We start from the raw sequence: 19,648 nt of genomic DNA, 5'->3' as shown, positions 1-19,648 counted from the left end.
TTCTCAAAGCTTGGCTGTTCTAACACATCTACTTTCAATACTTCAGCTACTTAGTATATTTCCATCAATTCTTTGGCTGTGTTTTAATTCTTTGTTTTGTAATCCGATAAAATCAGTCTAAACTTTGCTTTGACCAAACAGCTCTCTTTTATGGCTATTTCTGCCTTTGTTTTTCCAGGTTGTGCTACTGTATCAGGAGGAGCTGAAGATGAAGGTGAGGCAGAAGCTGGTTGGATTGAAGGTGCCGCTATTCTGCTCTCTGTTATTTGTGTTGTACTCGTCACTGCCTTTAATGACTGGAGCAAGGAGAAGCAATTTCGTGGGCTTCAAAGTCGTATTGAGCAGGAACAGAAATTTACTGTGGTCCGAGGTGCACAAGTTATTCAAATCCCAGTGGCAGAGATAGTAGTTGGTGACATTGCACAGGTTAAATATGGTAAGTTTCCACAGATATATTTTCACAACTACTTATCTGGTCTTTAGTAACTTTGGGAAAGACTGATGTTTCAATCAACAATATAATGAGGTGAAAGTTAATTTTGGGACTGACTGCTCTAGAAATGACATAAAAGGCAAAAATGATTCACTACTGAAATTGCCAATGGTAAAGGTGAATGCTGTTAGGGTAAGAAAAGAGCATGACTTGACCTGTGGGCTTGCCATTTTGTGGCCTCATGCTAGTGGTGCTAATGAAAACTGGTTAGAGTGGAACCTGTGAGAAAGCAGAAATATGAGAGCAGGACTGAAAAGAAATGTGGACACAATCTTCAATGCCTTAAAGTTAGGCATCTAACTAAAACTGGTTTGGCTTTCAGAAATGCTGAGCACCTACAACTTCTATTAACTTAAATAGGAGCTGAAAGTGCTCAGCACTTCTGAAAATTAAGCTTCTGATATTCAGAATCTCTAATTATTCCCACCACAAAAGCAGATCCTTCTTGCTGCTATCTTGCCATTCTAGTCATGCACAGGGAGCTGTCAGACTCCTATCCCAGGCAAGTTATTTGATGAGCTACTTCGCATGTTTGCAGATAATTTTCATAATAGCTTGTGGTCAGCACACCACAGTGGTGGGAGCAGGACTTGGAGCAGCAGAACATGGAGGTTCTCAATTGTGAGAGGGTGTCTGGGGGTGCTGGATAGTTAGGTGGATGCTGGGGGATGCCTGGAGAGTGCTAGGCTGTCTGCTGCAGGTGGGGAGTGTGTATGGAGGAGTTTTCTCATGGCAAGGTGGGGGAGCTGGAGGCTAGTAACAGGCCCTTTACTGTGTGCCTTTGATGTCTCCAATTGCTGTTGCTAATGATGCTACTGATTAGAGCTGTACAGAAAAAGGTAATTTTGTTCTATGGAAGATTTCAATATTTCTATATTTGGATTCTTTCTGATGAGAAACAACCTCCTCCCTCCCCCAATTTTGAGATTCTCTGCAAAGGAGAATGGAACCCTGGTGCAGTCCACCTTGGGGGCTGCCCGGGAGCTGCAGACCCTGGAAGCCTGGGTTCCGCAGCAGCTCCCCAGGCTGGCTGCCAAGGAGACGGGGGGACAACTGGTAGGAAACCTGCTTGGCACAGAGGGTTCTGTCAGTACTGTGGTAAAATCAGACTCCCTCTGCGCAATGTTCTGATTTCACCCAATCCACAGATTTCAGTGAAACGATGTTTTGTTTGAACTTTTCTCATGAGCTCTAATGCTGATCCTGCCAACTGCTCCTTCCTCTCTTGTATGCTGCAGAGGGAGCAGTGAGAGGGGGAGGCTGTGAGTAGTTGCTTGGTTGCCTGCAAAAGAGGCTCTGCATGTAGGCGGAGCAGCTGCAGAACCATGTCTGCAACCCAGAAAATGAGGATCTAGTTAGGCTGTGGGAATTCATGATAGGTCTATCAGGTGCTTGAGTGTTGCATGAGGGGCACAAAACTTAGCAGCCCTGTCAAATCCCATAAACCCTATCAGTGATCAGCAAGGGGAGCTCACCATCTCCCTTTGATTTTCTAGCAGCTGAGGAGGCTGCCTGCTACTTCTCTCTGGGATGGCAAACTTCACATGCTAAAAAAGTGCTTTTTAAAAAAAGGTTAAACTTGTCTTCGGTGGGATTTGAAGGTGCAACACGTGCTATGTTAGGAGTGACATAGCACTGGCTTAAGATCTTGGCCCTCCCCTCCACAGACTCCCTATAAATAGGGTTTGGGAGGACCAGGAATATAGAGGCCGACATGAACTGTTGTAATGTGTAGTCTTCCATCAGTTGTTTAGTTCAGTGGTTCCCAAACAGGGGTACACAGAGATCTTCCGGGGGTACAACAACTAATCTAGATATTTGCCTAGTTTTATAACAGACTACATAAAAAGTATTAGCGAAGTCAGTACAAACTAAAATTCATACAGACCATGACTTCTTTATACTGCTCTGTATACTACACACTGAAATGTAAATTCATTATTTATATTCCAATTGATCTATTTTCTAATTATATGGTAACAATGAGAAAGTCAGCAATTTTTCAGTACTAGTGTGCTGTGACAATTTTGCATTTTTTTGTCTGATTTTGTAAGCAAGTAGTTTTTAAGTGAGGTGAAACTTGCGGGCATGGAAGATAAATCAGACTCTTGAAAGGGGTACAATAGTCTGGAAAGGTTGAGAGCTATTGGTTTAGTTAAATGCTTATTTTAATTGTTGTTGAGTTGTAGTAATGTTTTATAATATTAATTATGTTATAGAATTTCCCCCCACCCCCCATCTTACTAAGTCTCTCTGGTTTTCTTTTACCTTGGGCTTAACTAATAGGTGATCTCCTGCCTGCTGATGGGATTTTCATTCAAGGAAATGACCTTAAAATTGATGAAAGTTCCTTAACTGGAGAGTCAGACCAAGTCCGCAAATCTGTTGACAAGGACCCTATGCTGCTATCGGGTGAGTCTGTTTTTTATTCTTCCTGAATTAGTAGTGTTCGCACATCAAAATTTTGATGCTCTTTTTTCCCCCATGAGGTGTAGTTAGATTTTGAAAAGTTGTCAGTAACTTTAGAAATACCATTTATTTGTTGTATGCTGACTTAGGCACAAACCTTGGAGAGTTTTATCTATTAGAAACCTGAAAATTTATTTTAAAATAGACTCTTCAATTTTTATTCATGAAAAGGATCCTTTCTAGATGTTACTTGTGGATAGTGTCTTTATGTTGGGATTCATTAAACAGGTAGGTGATTCTACAAGGTGCTTTTCCTCACTAAACCAGGGTCCCACCATGAACTTAACAGACAATCCCAGCAACCTGGTAATTTCTTATCAAATAATTACATTCAAGCCATCTAAATTCCACTTGCAGTTTCCACTGACTGCAGAATTATTCACTGTGTAACCTGGATGAATTTGGGGTGCAATTTCCAGTTGTCACAAATAACTGGCTATGAATTTCAGTGGCTACGGAAAATTTCTTTTAATAGATGAGATTGGTGAGTCACATACTTAAGGACATTAAAACCCAAATTAGTGCAAAACGAATAAAGTTCCCCCAAAGATAGAAGCATACAGCATAAAAGTTCTTAGGGTTGTCACCCCCTCAGACTTTCAGAGACCATGGAAAATACTGGGAGCCAGGTATATCGTAAGTGGAATGTGCCACTTCAGCTTACATCATCCTGTCAAGCCTGAAATTCCCAAGGAGGGTCCGGTTACCAGCTTCTTTATATACCTTTTCCAATTTCTACCTACACATCTCTGGGACCATATTTGATGAGGTTTCTGCCCTCCTTCCCATGTGTGGTATTCCGGAGAAACTTATTTGGTAATTTAACTTCTGAGGCTGGAATTGGAATTTTTTTTTTTTTTACTGTTTCTGTGGAAAAAATACCTATATTTGGCCAAGTTATAAGCCTTTGAAAATTCTGTTTCTACATTCATAGTAGAGATTTGTTAGAGTTTGTCACCTAAATACTCCCAAGATACCATCTACTGTGAGCATGCTTAAGGCCAGCACTACAAGGACTGAGTGGGAGTTTCCCTGCAATTGCTGCTGCAAGCCGCTATGGCACCAGACAAAAGAACTAAGAGCAGGGGGACTCACTCTCTCTCTCTCAAGCTCTCAAAATACACTTCTCACAAGCTCTCAGACAGTGTATAGGACTTGTTAGGTCTAAGCATCTGGCACTGGCCATTACTACAGGTAAGATGCCAAACTAGATTCATCAGTGGTCTGGGTTAGTATGGCAAATCCTATATCACAGAGCAGAGATTAAACGTGAAATCAATGTATGGATAAAATATTTCACTTGGAGCTGTGTTCTAATGTCTAAGTCTTGCATAGTGTCTTCCTTGTGATACTAACCATCATTTTGGTGAATAGCAGTTTCATGTTTAATCCATAGCCATCTGTTTGCTGTATTCTTATATTTAATTTTTCAATTTTTGCAAAAAATCCTTTTTTCTATTGATAGCGGATATGATTTATGAAATTGTAAGTACAGCCATTGATAAGCTGCCATAAGCTAGAATGTGTCCAGTTTTCTGTAGTAGATCTAATACTTGTGTTAATTTCACAAGCTTCTATCATGAAACATCACGAGCTTTTATAATTTGAAACAGCCACTGTTATAATATTCTTGATGACAGCTGATATGCAGTACACACACTCCGACCCATACATGAATTTTGTGAGAGCTATTTGGATGTGTATAGCTGTCAGTTGGTAACTGAAAGAAAACATGGAAAATGTTAGCAGATGTCTTGTCCTGAAAAGATAGCAGAGGAAAAAAATAGCAGTCAAATTAGGGGAAGAACATACGATGTCCCCACTCCTGCTTCCAAAACCCCCAAACATCTGCCTACTTAAAGAGAGAAGCTTGGCTTTATAATTTTATGACACAATTAGACAAAGTTTAAGCACTTTTAAAGTTCCCTTTATTGTGTAATGACAAAGATGGTGAAGAATTAATGTGATATTTTAATGAGTGCTGTGCAAGCTTTCATAACTTTCATTAACTGACTGACTAATTTATATTGACACTATTCTATAAGAGTTCTGAATTGTGTTGGCTCTTAGGCACTCTCTGATTTGGTGCCTCATACTGCAAGGACTGAGCATCTCTTGGGAAGGGCTAAGAATTCTCTAATCCCAGCGATGTTGATAAGTGTAGAGGGATTACCAGCACCATGCATGAACCAATTGAATTTTGATGGGAATAAAAATTGTAGCTCTATCTCTTCCATAGTTACAGTACATTAAACATTTATTGTGGGTGCAAAGTACAAACTCAAAGTACAGAGAAGTGGGTGGGCTGCAATAAAGGAAGCCTTTAGCCCCATATATGTTGGGCTGAGAACAGTTGTATTTAAGATGTAACTTGGTTTATACACATTTTGACCAATTGTTGTGGAGGGGGAACCAGAATCTTTACTTGGGTTTTAAAATTTAGTTTCTGGTCGATGGCAAAACTGTGTTAGCCTGGCCAATGTTTTAAACAAATTTGTGTAGCAAATGTGCTGTAAACATCTTAGATTTTCCTCGTCTTTTTACATATGAAATATATAGGTAGACTATTCTGGGAGCATCAAGGTAAATATTTTCACTGATAACATCCCTTCAGCTCTAGGACTAAAAACTAGGATAAACCAAAGCTCATCTGGGCTGCAGTCTGACATTGTCTTCTCCTGAATCATCCACGAAGATGAAAAACATTTCTTCTGTCTTGTCATCACAGAGAACAGCTATAAAACATTACAATTGAAGTCCACAAACTCATTTTCAATGCCATTGTCAGACTAAATCTGTTGAAAGACTGAAGCAGGAAGTAGGTTGATATTGAATTCACCCTTCTGGCACCTGAAACGGTGTTTTTAATAATCATTCAGAGTTTCAATGACATAATTAAGCTGTGTCTTACTGCTGATATCCCTTTTAATCATCAACACAGTCATTTGCTCAACTTGAGAAGCAGTTCTTATCATACAAGTGCTGACTAAAACAGATGGTTCATTTCCACCTGTATTAACACATTTAGAACCACCTTGAAAAATAAAAAGAGTTCACCCGAAACCAAAATAAGCAATCTCTTTTCTAGTTGTATTGTACTGACATTCAACACATTTTTTAAAAAATTGAGGATGTTAAAATAGATTTAGGGGAACATGTAATAGGCATATCAATTTCATTGTCTCAGCTAGAGTGCCAGGATGCAGTACATTAACCAACTCATACTTAGCTTCTTCTCAGTTATACAAATCCTGCATACAGGCTGAGGGGGGCCTGTTTGGCATAATGAAGATGTTACTTTCCAAGAGCCATGCAGATCTCTGCTCTCTGATTGAGATCCAGTTGTATAAAGGTACCACTCAACATGAGTAAGATTGGCAGAATCTGGCCCTGTATGAATAGGTGCTTCCTTCTTTCAGTATTGATTAATCTGGATGAGACCTTTTCTTGTCAATGCTGACATTGTATATACTTATTAATTTCACTCTGATTTAGCATTAGTTAATGGCAACTTGGAAAGTATCAGGATAAAAACTTATAGTATAATGTTTTCATAAGACAAGATAGAGGCAGGTAATAGAAGGAGCAGTATGTAGAGACGTTAATATTTTTTGGGAAAAAGAAAAGATAGCTTACAAAGATCCAGAATTGTAGTACTTCAGGTCAATAAAAAACTGTTAAAACATGCAACGCTTATGAATATTGTGCATATTGTTTGTATGTGCCCCATGTAAGGTAATAAGAAATGGTAATTGGTCCTGGGGGAGCTCTGATCTGCAGTGCCTTTTTTAGTGACTTCATTTTTAGTCTATAACTTTAAGGCATGGCTATTCTGAGAGCCCTAGACAAATGAGAGCAATTGCCCCAAACTGTCCTCTGGGAGTTCTCCCGGAGATTAAAACAAAGCCACTGAAGGGCAGTACTTTGATTTGTTTCTACAAGGGTTCATATGCAAGTCAGTGGTATCAAAAACACCTGATAAACAATATCAGCATGTTACCAGAGAGCTGAAGAAATCAGACAGCTTGGGAAGTTGTCTCACCACAACTTTCACAATCTTAAACTGAAATGGCAGATTAGAAACTGGATGATAATTGGGTTGGGGTGTTTTTTTGTTTTTCATTTTGTTTTTTTAGCAGTGACAATACCATAGTTCCCTTAACAGAAGCGAGCAACCTGCCTTCCTAATGGAAACCTTGACGCTCTCAACCAGAAATGGATCCAGTACTTCCCCACTTGCCTTCACCACTCAGGGGGACATGTATCCAAAGGGCAGGTTGCAGTACAAAGTATTTTTTGGAACCCAAGTAAGCAAATCTGGCCTAAACTCAAGGAAAAGTGGTCTGCATATATAGAATCATATGCTTCAGTTTGCATCTTCTCATTTCATCTGCAAATTTCTTTGCACTGCGGGCAAGACTTGCATCAGCCAACAGATGAAGACAGTTTAGTTTAACCAAACTGTCCTCTATTCACAAAGAAATCCATGGATTGAAGCTGATGCATTGTTTAATTCTGTCTTAGTCAAGAAAGCTGCTTGTTTGAATACATCCCTAAATCATAAAGAGAACTTTTGAACATGAGACTAACCTCACTGTTATACTCATCAATGTTCTGGGGTACTGTGTGATAGGTAATTGTTAATTTTCTGTACATCTCCGAAGACTGAATGTTACACATTTTGTCCCAGTGTTCGTGAATTTAGTTACAAATATGGGACAGTTGCATAGAAGAGCAGAATTAATCTAATTCTAATTTTATATAAATAATGATTGAATTGGAAATGACACAATGTTATTGTATCTGAACTTAATTTAGTGTCTACCTGTACATTTGTATCAAGGCAAAGCAAGGATCCAAAACCAAAGAGAAGTCAGTTTATTGAAGAGCAAATAAAATACATTTTGAGGCCATGGTGCTTTGTTAGTTTCTGAAAATAAAAAATGAAGCTGGATTTAGGAATCAGGTCACTAACTGCCTGGAGAAAAACAGATCAGATTTTGTCTCGATTCCCTGCCAGTAAATATTCCAGTCTGGACTTCTTGCAAAGCAGAAACCTTCAGAGCAAAGCATCCGACCTTTAAAAGCTCCACATTATTTTGGTTATTCTGCAATTATAATGACTTTGATGGAAAGTTCTCTTTCTTTTCTAGAGGGATTTTTGATAGATGTTTCAGTTTATTGATAACATCAATTCTATTTTAGCAGTTGCAGGGAAGGGGCTAAAATAGTTGCCTGGATTTGCAAATAGAGAATATGTGTCCACTGCAGTTTTGATATTAGTTACTTTGAGCCCTGAAAGTGAGATGTTATTTTTCACTTGCTTCTTCATGCCCATTTCACCATATTTAACCAGTTTCGTTCTCTGATGTTTAGATTTCTGGACACACTAACTTTTAGGTACACTATTGTCCAGAAAATGTCTGTGGTCGCATAATAGTCTCTGCCTAACTTCCTAGTCCATATATGTTTCATTAATTTTCCGCTCACTAAAATATTTTCTTTTCCATGCTTGAAAACTAACCTTTTATTAGCAGCTTCAAAAATCTGAGTTTTTCTGAACTATGTAAGTATTGTGAAAGTTCTGATGCCCACAGTAGGAAAAAATTGATTTTATTCACATTGGAAAGAAGTCTTATGAATGAAAGAAATAAACAAATTCATTTCACATGAACCTGACATACAAGATTTAAGATTTATTATTCAGTGAATAGATTAGGAGGAAACATGAATTTTTTCCATAGTTCCAAGTACATAATTATAGCTAATAAAGATTTAGAGTCTGATTCTTCACTCAAACTGGTTTATATTAGTCATAACTTAACTGATGCCAGTGGAGTTACCAGTGTAAAGTGAAAGAAGATTCAGTTCTTTCGTCTGTCTGTAGATATTTAAGAGCTCTTCAAAAATTACTGGTTAGATGCAGCTTACTGAACTACTGGTACTCATTACCCACGCAGAAATGTCCCTTTAAACTTTAAATTCACTTTTAAATATAGTCTCCAGACTTATTAGAATTACATGAAGGGTGAGTCTAAAAGCTTTGGCAAGGCTCAGTTCAGCAAGGCTCAGTTCAGATTGATAACTAGAAGTTTGGATATTTATGACCTTCCTAAATCTGTGGGATTGAGCTTGAAATCTTGTGAGTGTGGCTTTCTTTCTGACTGAGACAGTGATACATAAAGCATAACCTTTCTTTTGGTATTTTAAAACACATATTTATGTTCCAATACAGATCAAATACATGACTTTAAAACACAGTTTAAAAGTTTAAACATTTGTGAGCTTGAGAAAAGATTCTGTTTTGCATGAGGTTTTAGGTTGGTTCTTGTTTAACGAAACCTGTAGTTTAACTGAACCCCTATAATGAATTCTCTAAGTATTTGCTATTCCTTCTGACTTGAACTTCACATTTCTTCAGTTATGATTCTGCAAGCTTAGTGCAGGTGTCTAGAAATGGCATATGAGGTTATTGAATTGAGCTTCAGTAGATTGGCATCCAAGGTAATGCAGAAGCACAGTAGCGCAATGACATTTCATGCATTCACCATTATCGTTTACATACTGAGGGGTAATGAGATTGTTGGCACAGCTGACTGGAGAACAACTGTTCTGTTTTGTGGCCTCTCTTGAGATTTCAGCATTTGTTTTTGTTCTACATTGAAATGAAAACAAAACCTTTAGCAAAACTGAATTGTGTCAGAACGTCTCTTTTCAGATCAAAATTGTTAGAGAGTCCTAAATCAAAAATCTATCTGTGGAAGTGACACCTGAGGGTACGCCCTGGATTTCAGAAACCGCCTCAACAATAACTTCATTAAAATCAGTATGTCTCCACACAACATTTCGATTTTAATGTTTTGCCAAAAATTTTCCAACCAGCTCTAATTATCAGCACTAATTCAGTCCTGATGAATCGGAAATATCCCTTTCTATTTTTAATAGTCTTTATAAGAGGCAGTTTTTGGAAGAGGGCTAATGCTTCACAGTCTTATGTAAAACCAAGACTAATTTACTGTGTTACCATGGGGAAACTACACACTGCATCACTTTGATGTCAGCCAATAATTCTCTGACAAAAAGGTTAGCTCAGTAAAGGCTTTATATATAGTACAATATGTTTGTGCCTAGTTTATTCAAGTTGCTCTAGTAAATTTATAAAAGGACCTCATGGATTCATACAATCAATTATCTGTTAATCTAAAAATACTCTTTAGATCTAAACACAGAGTTTCTTTTCTTGACGTCATCATGTTAGTTCTAGGTGTACCCCAGGACTTTTAAGTGACTGTGATGGGGTGGACTAGACCCTGAGTCCCCTGATTCCTGATTACGGTTTGTGGCCCTGCCAAACCCTGACCTAGAAGAAGGCAGTAGAGTGGTACTCCAAGCTGCCTAGAGAGGCTGAGTAGGAAGCAGCCCAGCAGAGCCCAGTAGGCTAGTAGACTAAGAGCTGCACAGAGAGAGCAGTTCCTTGCAAGAGCTGGAGGAGAATGGATGGTTCTCTGGGCTGGCTGCTGGGATTTCAACAGGACAAGGCCCTGAGGTAAGGGTGAAGAATGTGCTGGAGCCATGGGGAAATGACCCAGGGAATTGTAGCAGCAGTACAGTTTATTTAAAGGGACATGGTGGACAGCTGCTATCTACAGGGTCCCTGGGCTGGGACCTGGAGTAGAGGCAGGCCTAGGGCCCCCCAACCTCCCATTAGTCACTGGGGGGAGTGGCCTGGACATTGAGGACCCCAGAAGGTGTAACTAACTCTTTTAGAGGCTCAGCTGAATAGCTGGGGCCAGAAAGGCCCTGAGAGGGCAAAGACATTTCTTCCAGAGAAGGAGCCCTGGGGCCCTGCTCTATTCTGGAGCAGGGACAAACTGAGAGAGATGTTACAGAGGGCACTGAGAGGTCCCTTTTGGACTTGTACCCTGAAAGGGGTTGGCTTTGCTTTTATCTCAGACAGATTGTGTATGACTTGGCCGGAGGGCTAAGTCAGCAAAGACCCACCACAAAAACAGGTAGAGAGAGAGTGTAGGCACATACACTTGGCTAGGGGGCGCTCGCAAGAGGTGAGTGCAGCCCTGTTACTGTGACCCATTAGGGAAAGGCATCACTAGCCAGCAGGTAAAGAGAGGGGTAATTGTAATCAAGAATGGGATAGGAGAGTGGGGGAGCCACCAGAGGATGGTGAAGGGGGTAACACTAATCAGTTAAGAGCATTTCGGTGACTGACACAAAATGAATGGCTTTTGTTCACACACTGTCTGCAAGCCAATCTCTTTTGACAGTGTGGAATTCAGAACATTCAGGCGGTAATTCTATTTTAGTTGAAGGGACTGGGCTTTGATCAGTAGGGTTTTTGTTGTTGTTATCCACTTGAATGTTCTTTATTGTCAGCTTTTTTGGTCAGATGTAGTCTCACCTTTTTTCTGTCTTCTGTTTACCTCATTTCAAGAGATATTTAGAAGCTAAAATTATTTTAACTATATTTATTCTGTGGCACTGTCCAGCTGTTTAAATGACCATATACAGCATTTCCTGGAGATATAGCTTAATTTAATTGGTTTGCTCATCTATTTGATGAACATTTTGGTTTCTATATAGTGTCAAGCATCTTCTATACCATATGTAAATTTACTTTCTTTTTGCTGGTTTAATGAATTATTGGATACACAGGGTAGCTCCAGAATTCTGATCCCTCTGAAAACTCTTGTTTTCATAGCCATACATGTGATGGATGTATATGGAAATTGGAAGAAAGTTGCACTGCTGCTGTTCTTTTCGGCTTAACTTAGCTGTTGATATCTAGTGCCCATTTTTGAAGCTACTCTCTTGAACTTTGCATCAGAATGACATTGAAAAATAGTGTCTGCACATTATATTGGAAATGGTAGTTGCCATAGATTTATGATATACTGTGTGTAATTGGTGGCGGGGGTGGGGGGGGCAACCAATATACATTTGTGCAGAAAACTTCCACTTTGAGGATAATGCCTGTGCTAACTGGTAGGATAGGTTAAATGCAACAGTATTGATAGAAGTGGTAGTTGGAATGTTTTTTAAGAACTTTCATACTTTCAGTATAGTACAGTGCCTTCTTATTTGCTGTATTTTTGACCACATAATGTCTGTCTGCTGACAGATCCCAGTTCCTGAGGCAGTTCACCTCAAGGAGGAACCCATGCCCTTCCTTAGAAGCAATTTCTTTTGAAATACTAATGTAGAGAACTGGGAAATTTTTTATTTATTTATGAAACAATGTGTGACTCAGTTTTCCCCTTGCATTCTATTGTTTCCTACCTGGGTGAAGGGGATTAACCTCTTTCTCTTCCACTGGGGAGATATGACAGATGTGTGACCTTGGAAGCATGGAAAGTGTCAGACAGTTGTATCAAGATGTACAAGATGCCATAAGTACATAGAATATTCATGGACTTTTGCATCAATAAGTGTAATATGCATCTTTGTGTTCCTGGCTTGCTGGGTGGGTTTTGTGTGAAATCTGGAGTGACTCAGGAGTGAGTAATGCAAAGTCCCAGTATCGGCAGTGCAGACACCCAGCTGTTGAAGCTTTCCCCTGAGGAAAGGGGTATTGATTAGTTTTATTTGTTTCAGAACTGGGCAAAAAAGGGTCAGCTTGAACTGAGTCACGGTCCCTCACGTGACCCCCCCAAATGTACATGAGTATTTAACCAAGAGGGAAAATCTCTGCTGGAAGGGTCGGAAGGACTTTGAAAGCTACCAGAGGCTCCATGTGGAAGATGTGTAACGCTTAGCAAGCTTAGCGTACATGTAGACTGTATATTGTTTTATAATATATTTTCTCTGTAGCACTTTTGTCCTAAATAAATGTACTACGCTTTGTGAAAGCTGGCTGATCACTGGCAAATGCTGTCAGAGGCCCCTGAGAGAACAGATCTGTAGGTGCTGGACTAAAATCAGACCTGCTGGGACAAGCACAAGACTGCAACCCTAAAATTGTAGTCTGGAGGGAGAGGAAGGTGGGTTCTAGCCCATGGACATTTAGAGGCTTGAGACTTAAAGTGACACCCTTGAGAAGATGAGGGAGGGAGCAGAGGTGCAGTTTACTTTGCTTGGATGCCCTTCTTTACATGCCATATGACAAAACAGGATGTATAAGTGTGTCTAAAAAGGCTGGTGAATAAAATCACATTAAGGCTACCATAAATATCAACACAATATCCAGGAAAGGTCATAGTGATCCTGCTTTATTTCTGAGCTACTCCTGCATAGCTTGTGGATAGTTTGAGCCTTTCCTCATCATCCCAAAGTGGGTCAAGTCTGCCCAGGTAATCTCACTTTTCCTTTATACCTGTACCAGAGTGTTTCCTTTGTGCAACTTTTACAGATATAAGGGAAAAGCATGCACTGGGATCTGCAAGGTAAGCTGAGGCCAATACTGGTAAAAATAGCAATTTTTTTCTTGGCTCATTTAGCATTCAGTTAGACTCTGAGCCCAGTAGTAGTGATAAAGACACCGCTTACTGTAGCCAATTTTGAATGCTTCACTTGGAAGAAATGTTAATCTGGGTTGAGTCAGAGGTTATCCATCTGTTCATATTTTTATGTCCATTTCATTTTCACCCATCCACTCAAAGGATGAGGCTCAACAGCTCAGTTGTCAGTGATTGATGTTTCTTGCTCACTTCCTCTGACACACCTCTAGGTTGATGATTTTCCCTCCCAAATTCTGTCAGCTTCAGTGCCATTAGTTCACCCTCACTTTAAACATTCAGCTAATTTTGTGCAACTTCCCATTTTCACTGGAGAAAACCAGAGCTGGATTCCTCCTTTCCCCCTAACTGCGCGGGAGAGAAGAGCTCACCCTTAGCTGGGACCTTATCCTTTTCATGGGGCGAAGCTAAACCAGTGCACAGAGACACTGAATGAGAGGAAGACAGCTTCTCTCTTTACATTTTACCTTTTGAGCTGGGAGACAGGGCAGCTCCCTCCCCACAACTCCTCTGTTGTGGACATCATAACTATGGGACCCCAGGCTTGTAGTGGGATTGGAAAATAGACCTCATCACTAGGGGTCCCATTCTGTGGGAGCCCCATCGCCAGAGTCATAGGGAAGAATATATAATGTTGCCTGGAAGCCTTATCCACAGGGAGGGGAAAATTCTCTTGGGAAAGGAAACAGGAGGAAGACTACAAGACAGGGACCGCATTCCTGTGCATAAGCAGAGGGAAGACCCCTCTGCCTCCTGGCACCTGGGTTTCAGAAGCAGAGAGAGATCCACAAGATCTTCTCTCCAGCAGAGGCCCAGGCTCTCTTCTTCCATACCTGTCTCACCTGTTATTCGACTCATGTCTCAGCTCACCCCATGAACAGTACCTAGCACATTGCAAGCACCACTGGGATACAAATAAATAGAGTAGTATATTCTTCTGGGAAAGAACTGGGTTCAGAATTGTGTTCGTTGTGGAACTGAGACGGGAAAAAGGGAAAATGGAAAACTGGATTGAGAGCACGTTTTCCAAGAGGGAAAAGGCCACTGAACTTTGCTCCCTCTCCTGTTGTCTCAGGTGGAGGTGGGAGGAGAGCTCACTAGCTTCCATAAAGGGGAGGATCAGAAGTCTGAATTTGATGTGGAAGTTGAGAGGAATCCAGTGGAGAGATCTGAAATAGGGAAGTGCCACAGTCCCAGTGGTGGGCCAGGGAGAAGATTGTAGTTGCATAGTTTTGAGTGGGCTGAGGGAAGCAACATTTGTTTAGAGGATGTTGGAAGATAATCAAGATAGCGACAAGACTTAGTCATAGAGGCAAAGAGGAAAAGTCAGATTTGAGATGTGGAAAAACAGAGCCCCTGAGATTTGGAGGCAGCTTGGATATTTTGGAAGAAGGATACAGGAGTGCAATCATACTGAGATTCCAAGACTGGATGAGAAGAAGCAGGATGATGGTCTCTACAGCAGTGGAGAAGGGGTTGAGAGGCAAAATGGAGAGGCACTCTGTATTTGTGAAGTTGAGATGGGATAGCGATAGCGTGGCCAGGCAAAAGGTGAGAGAGGCAAGACAGGGCAATCACAGAGAAGGTCATGATAAAGAAACAGATTTGTGAGTTGTTGACAGAGACATGTGACTTTGTAAGAGCAGATGAGGTTACTCAGGGATAATGTGCAGAGAGATTGTGTGGAGAGCAGGAGGACCTCAGACAGAGTCTGAAGGATGCTAACAGAAAGATGGGAGGAGAGACAGCTACCAAAGGAGATGCTGGAGGTTTAGGGAGAAAATCAGGATTGTATGGGAGTCCATTCCCATTTCTGAATGACAGAAAATGTGCTCTCAGTCCAGTTTTCTATCTTCCCTTTTCTCTTCTAACCTCCATAATGAACATAGTTCTGAACCAACTTCACTGTGAGTGCTCTGTTGTTCTGCAGCTTTCAACAACTATTTTCAAAACTACTTGTTGGTAACTTGGCTTGGTTCTCCAGTTCAGACACGGTCTCGACAAAGGTAGTCAATATTCAATACATTTGACCACTGGTGTTATTGACCAAGTACCCATGAGTGCCTTGTTGTTCCAGCCCCCAACGTACCAAAGATTGGATTTCAGAGACTAGAATACCAGTTAGAATGTGGCTGAGAGAAACCTAAAAGAGAGCAAAATATCCTAGAGGGAATCAAATTGTATTGAAGACAAACAGCATTTCCAAATATGAACAATCTTCAGTGCACTAAGAAATTTTTTTAACATGTCTGTCTATCGATACATTTTAATTGTTTTTTTGTCTGCTGGAATGGTCTTAGGGCTCTGATGAGATATTTATGCCCAAATCAGCCTCAGCAAGCTGTTGACAGAACTTCACACTATGCTGTGTTTGCCAAACCAATCAAAGGGACATTGGTGGCACAAATTAATTGTAGTGATTGCAAAACACACGTTACTGTATGGAGACAGTATAGCATCTGTAGTTATCACAGCACTGTCACCTAATAACTTGTGACACCACTGGTATCAGCTTCTAAAATGTCAGCCTACTTTTCTCCCAAATATCCACTCTACAATGTTTTTTTCTACTTACTGAGTTCTATTCATTATCTAGCGCCTAAGGATCTATGTGCTGTCACTCCACTGGCATTCTTTTATGTTTCTATTTTCATTTTATCAGTGTGGGAGAGAAAGATGTGGCTGCTGGTGGTGGGTGTGTTTGAGGGTTGTAAATTGGTGGGAGAAAACAAAGGAGTGGAAAACAAGCTTGGGGCCTACTGGAGTTTATATAGAGACTATGTAAGAAGATGCTTAGCAGCTTGTTTGTGTTCATATAAAAAAAAAACAAAAACAAAGGGTGGAAGGTTAAGTGCCAGGTTGTAAATGGGAATATTATCTTAACCTATAAAAGCATTGCTATCAGCTGCAGGTTGGCTACTTTAGACAAGTCTCGGCGTGTTACTTGGTTTTCTGCAGAAAATAGCTGCTTTATTCCTGGCCCTGAATCTGGATGAGGAGAGAAATGATGAATGTTTTTCTGTCACTATTTTATCTGATGGACAGAATTATGTTCTTAAGAAAATGTGGCGCAACATATTTATTTTGTAATGACCTGGGTTGACGTATCAGACGTCTCAATTTTCAAAAGAATGCATCAAAATGAACCGTGACTCAGGGCTCAGTTCAGCAATTTGGTGAAAAACAGAGGAAGAATATTTCCATGGCTATTAGAGCTTGGCAGCTGTGAAAACCAAGCAAGATTCCCTGTGGCAAAACGAAAAATATTCCCCCTCTCATGCATGGAATCTGGAACTCTGCCCAGCTCAATTGGTTCATATTGCAATTGGTCATCAGCCAGCTGCTGTGGGGGGCTCCATGGAGCCTACTCAGGAGCTTTCCTAGCGGTATTCTACTGTGGTTGTAGGCACTTCTATGTTTAATAGAAAATCTTGCACTGGGGAGTTCTCAGAACTATGGATCAGGCATCAATGGAAGTTCCTTTTGTTTTTAGATATGGAGCAATGTTAATGATGTGGCACTGGGGACTGTGCCTTTAAGGACTGGGCTTCCCAGTCAGAGTCTGGAAGGGGCACTGTGAATGAAACTCTTGTTATACACAGCCAGTTGAAACCAGAACCACAACACAAGAGATGTCTTGCTAACTCCTTTAGCACTGAGCAATCACTGAGCACCACATGGTATCAAGAGTGAAAAGGAACTAAGCAGATACCCTGAGTGGACGAATGGAGCAGTAAAAAGCCCCCACCAGTGCTGAAACTCTCTGGAAATGCGGAAGACAATTGTCCGGCCATGCCAGCAGAAAGACAGGAGTCAATGGATGTGGTGTAATTAGGCTTCAACTTTATTCATTTTAAATAACTGGGATTACCTAGCAATTGCATAGTACAGGTCATCATCATTCCTTAATCGTTTCTAAATTATCCCCAACCTGATCCCAGCCATCTCGTTGCTGGGATCCAACCATCTTCCCCTCATTGAGATAAAGGGGGCTATAGAAGGAGGAGGGTTAGCTCCCTTCTGTGTTAGTCACAGAGCCCCAAACCCCACTTCCTGAGCTCCTCTAAGGGATGCTTTATTTCAAATCCTTTCCCAATCCATTTTATCCAGTCAGTGTATCCCTTCCAAAACTGTTACCTGCATTGAATATCTGCCCCCAAATTTAATTGTTGTGACAACATAACCTAACGCACTACCCCACCCAACTGGGTCCCAGACCTGCTGTGGGGAAGGTGAAAAACCACCACCCAGCCTCCGTAATCTAGTGGTGAGGGAAAAATTTCTTCCCAGCCTCCAATGAAAAGGGCAATTAGCAGGATGCACATAGCAGATTGTGAGGGAACCTAGTTCTTTTTCATATCCGTGAGTTTGGGGGTGGGGGGTGCTGCCATTGTGATCCAGGTGAAAAGGGGCTTCTCCAGGGACTGCATGGGATATAAATACTCACCCGCTTCTGATCGGCAGGAAGGGCAGTGACCTCCTTCTCCTTCACTCCCCCAGACTTGGCCCAGCTGCTTCCTGCTCTTCCCTGCTCCATCCTTGTATACGTTGCCCCCCTCCCATCTAACCACCTGTACTGGGAGGAGTCATTAAAGAGGCAATACTCCTGTTCTTCCAGCCAGCTGGACAAGGACCCAAAACATCAAGCTGCAGTGAGCACATTGGCAAAGGTTTAAACAGTATTTTACTCTGTATCTGCAAGCAATGGGTGCCAGCAGAAAGGCAGAGTCGGAAGGTAGCCTTGTGACTGTCAATAGCTAGTTCGGAAGCACTTGTGTTTAACAGTTTTCAGTTCAATCAGGCAGAGGAGGCTAACTGTGAAACTGTATTATAGAAATGTGAGGTGTACTGCACTGCATCCAAAAAGGAAACATCTAAGAAATTATTTTAAAGAGAAAATACACAAAGAAGGTGAAACCATAGAAGAACTTGTGACTGATCTAAATCTGAAGAGCTCATCTTTGCAATTTTGTGAGGCTGAGTTCCTGATAAGAGACCGGATCACAACTGGGATCTGGAACAAAAAACTCAGAGAGACTACTGTAAGACCAAAAATTAACCCTTCACAAAGCAATTAGAATTTGTCAAGCAAAGGAAATCAGCCAGTTCAGAATGAAACTTATAGAGGGTGGACAGTGCTTTGATGCTGTAGACATAATAGAGAATCCAGAATGCTACCAGAAAAGAGACCTGAGACAGGAAGGCATGCTTAACTCAGTCGGAGTCCAGCAAAAACAACATATGCAGCCGTGCAAGCCAAGTGGATGCCCAACACATGAAAAAGAGGCAAGAGTTGCAATGGATTACATCTCTTTGCAAGTTTGTAAACACCAACAGAGCATGCACAGTGTGGACAAGGACAATGACATCACCACTAGCTTAGATAAATTCTTCACAGGAACAATGGACAGTGTTGCAGCAGGAGATGGTTGGACTACCAACCAGAAACCAAAGGGGACGTTTATTAATTTCAAGTTTGTCTGTTACATAAGTTTGGGCAGCATCCCAGCCTTCCTCTGGCTGGATAGCCAGAAATGTAATCTTCCATGGCACAGTTCCAGTTCCTTGATGTATGTCCACCCACTTGTTCCCCAGCTTCTGGCAAGTCTAGTACCTCAGATCCTTGAGATCTTTCCTCTGAGGTTGGCTCAAAGTAGTAGCTCCCTCCCGCTTCCCAACTCCCTGGTTTGGGTTTGCTAACTTCACATCCGTGGTGAGCACATGCAAGTACTTTGGAGGACAGGATTAGAATTCCAAACAACCTTGACAAATTAGAGAATAGGTCCAATTTCTGCAAGATGAAATTCAATAAAGATAAGTGCAAACTGCTTCATTTAGGGATGAAAAATCAAATCAGAGCTACAAAATGGGGAAAAACTGGTTGGGTGGTATTGCTTCTGAAAAGGGTCTGGAGGTTATTCTGAATCACAAATTGAATGTGAATCAACAATATGATTCAGTTGTGAAAAAGGCTAATATCGTTCTGAGGTGTATTAAATGGAGTAAGACTTAGAAGGTAATTGTCCCACTCTATTCATTACTAGACTTAAGGTGACTAGATGTCCCGATTTTATAGAGACAGTCCTAATTTTTAGGTCTTTTTCTTATGTAGGCTCCTATTACCCCCCACCCCCGTCCCGATTTTTCACACTTGCTCACCCTAACTAGAGTACTGTGTCCGTTCTTGGCACTACACTTTCGGAAAGTTCTGGACAAA

At 40.9% G+C, this 19,648-nt stretch overlaps 1 protein-coding gene across 8 annotated transcripts in view; it reads left to right on the top strand.

The window, feature by feature from the left end:
* The window catches only part of ATP2B2 (ATPase plasma membrane Ca2+ transporting 2), a 422,428-nt gene that overhangs the window by 253,611 nt on the left and 149,169 nt on the right, over window positions 1–19,648 (top strand). For all 8 annotated transcript variants that reach the window (XM_073352334.1, XM_073352327.1, XM_073352326.1 and 5 more), the window contains exons 5-6: window positions 179–436; window positions 2,780–2,905. In XM_073352334.1, the coding sequence (XP_073208435.1) occupies window positions 179–436; window positions 2,780–2,905 (384 nt within the window). The remainder of the gene's footprint in view (window positions 1–178; window positions 437–2,779; window positions 2,906–19,648) is intronic.

The sequence above is a fragment of the Lepidochelys kempii genome, chromosome 7 (genome assembly GCF_965140265.1).
Source record: "Lepidochelys kempii isolate rLepKem1 chromosome 7, rLepKem1.hap2, whole genome shotgun sequence".
NCBI classification, from domain to species: Eukaryota; Metazoa; Chordata; order Testudines; family Cheloniidae; genus Lepidochelys; species Lepidochelys kempii.
The sequence above is the reverse complement of the archived record's forward strand: the minus strand, read 5'-3'. Positions and strand labels throughout refer to the sequence as shown.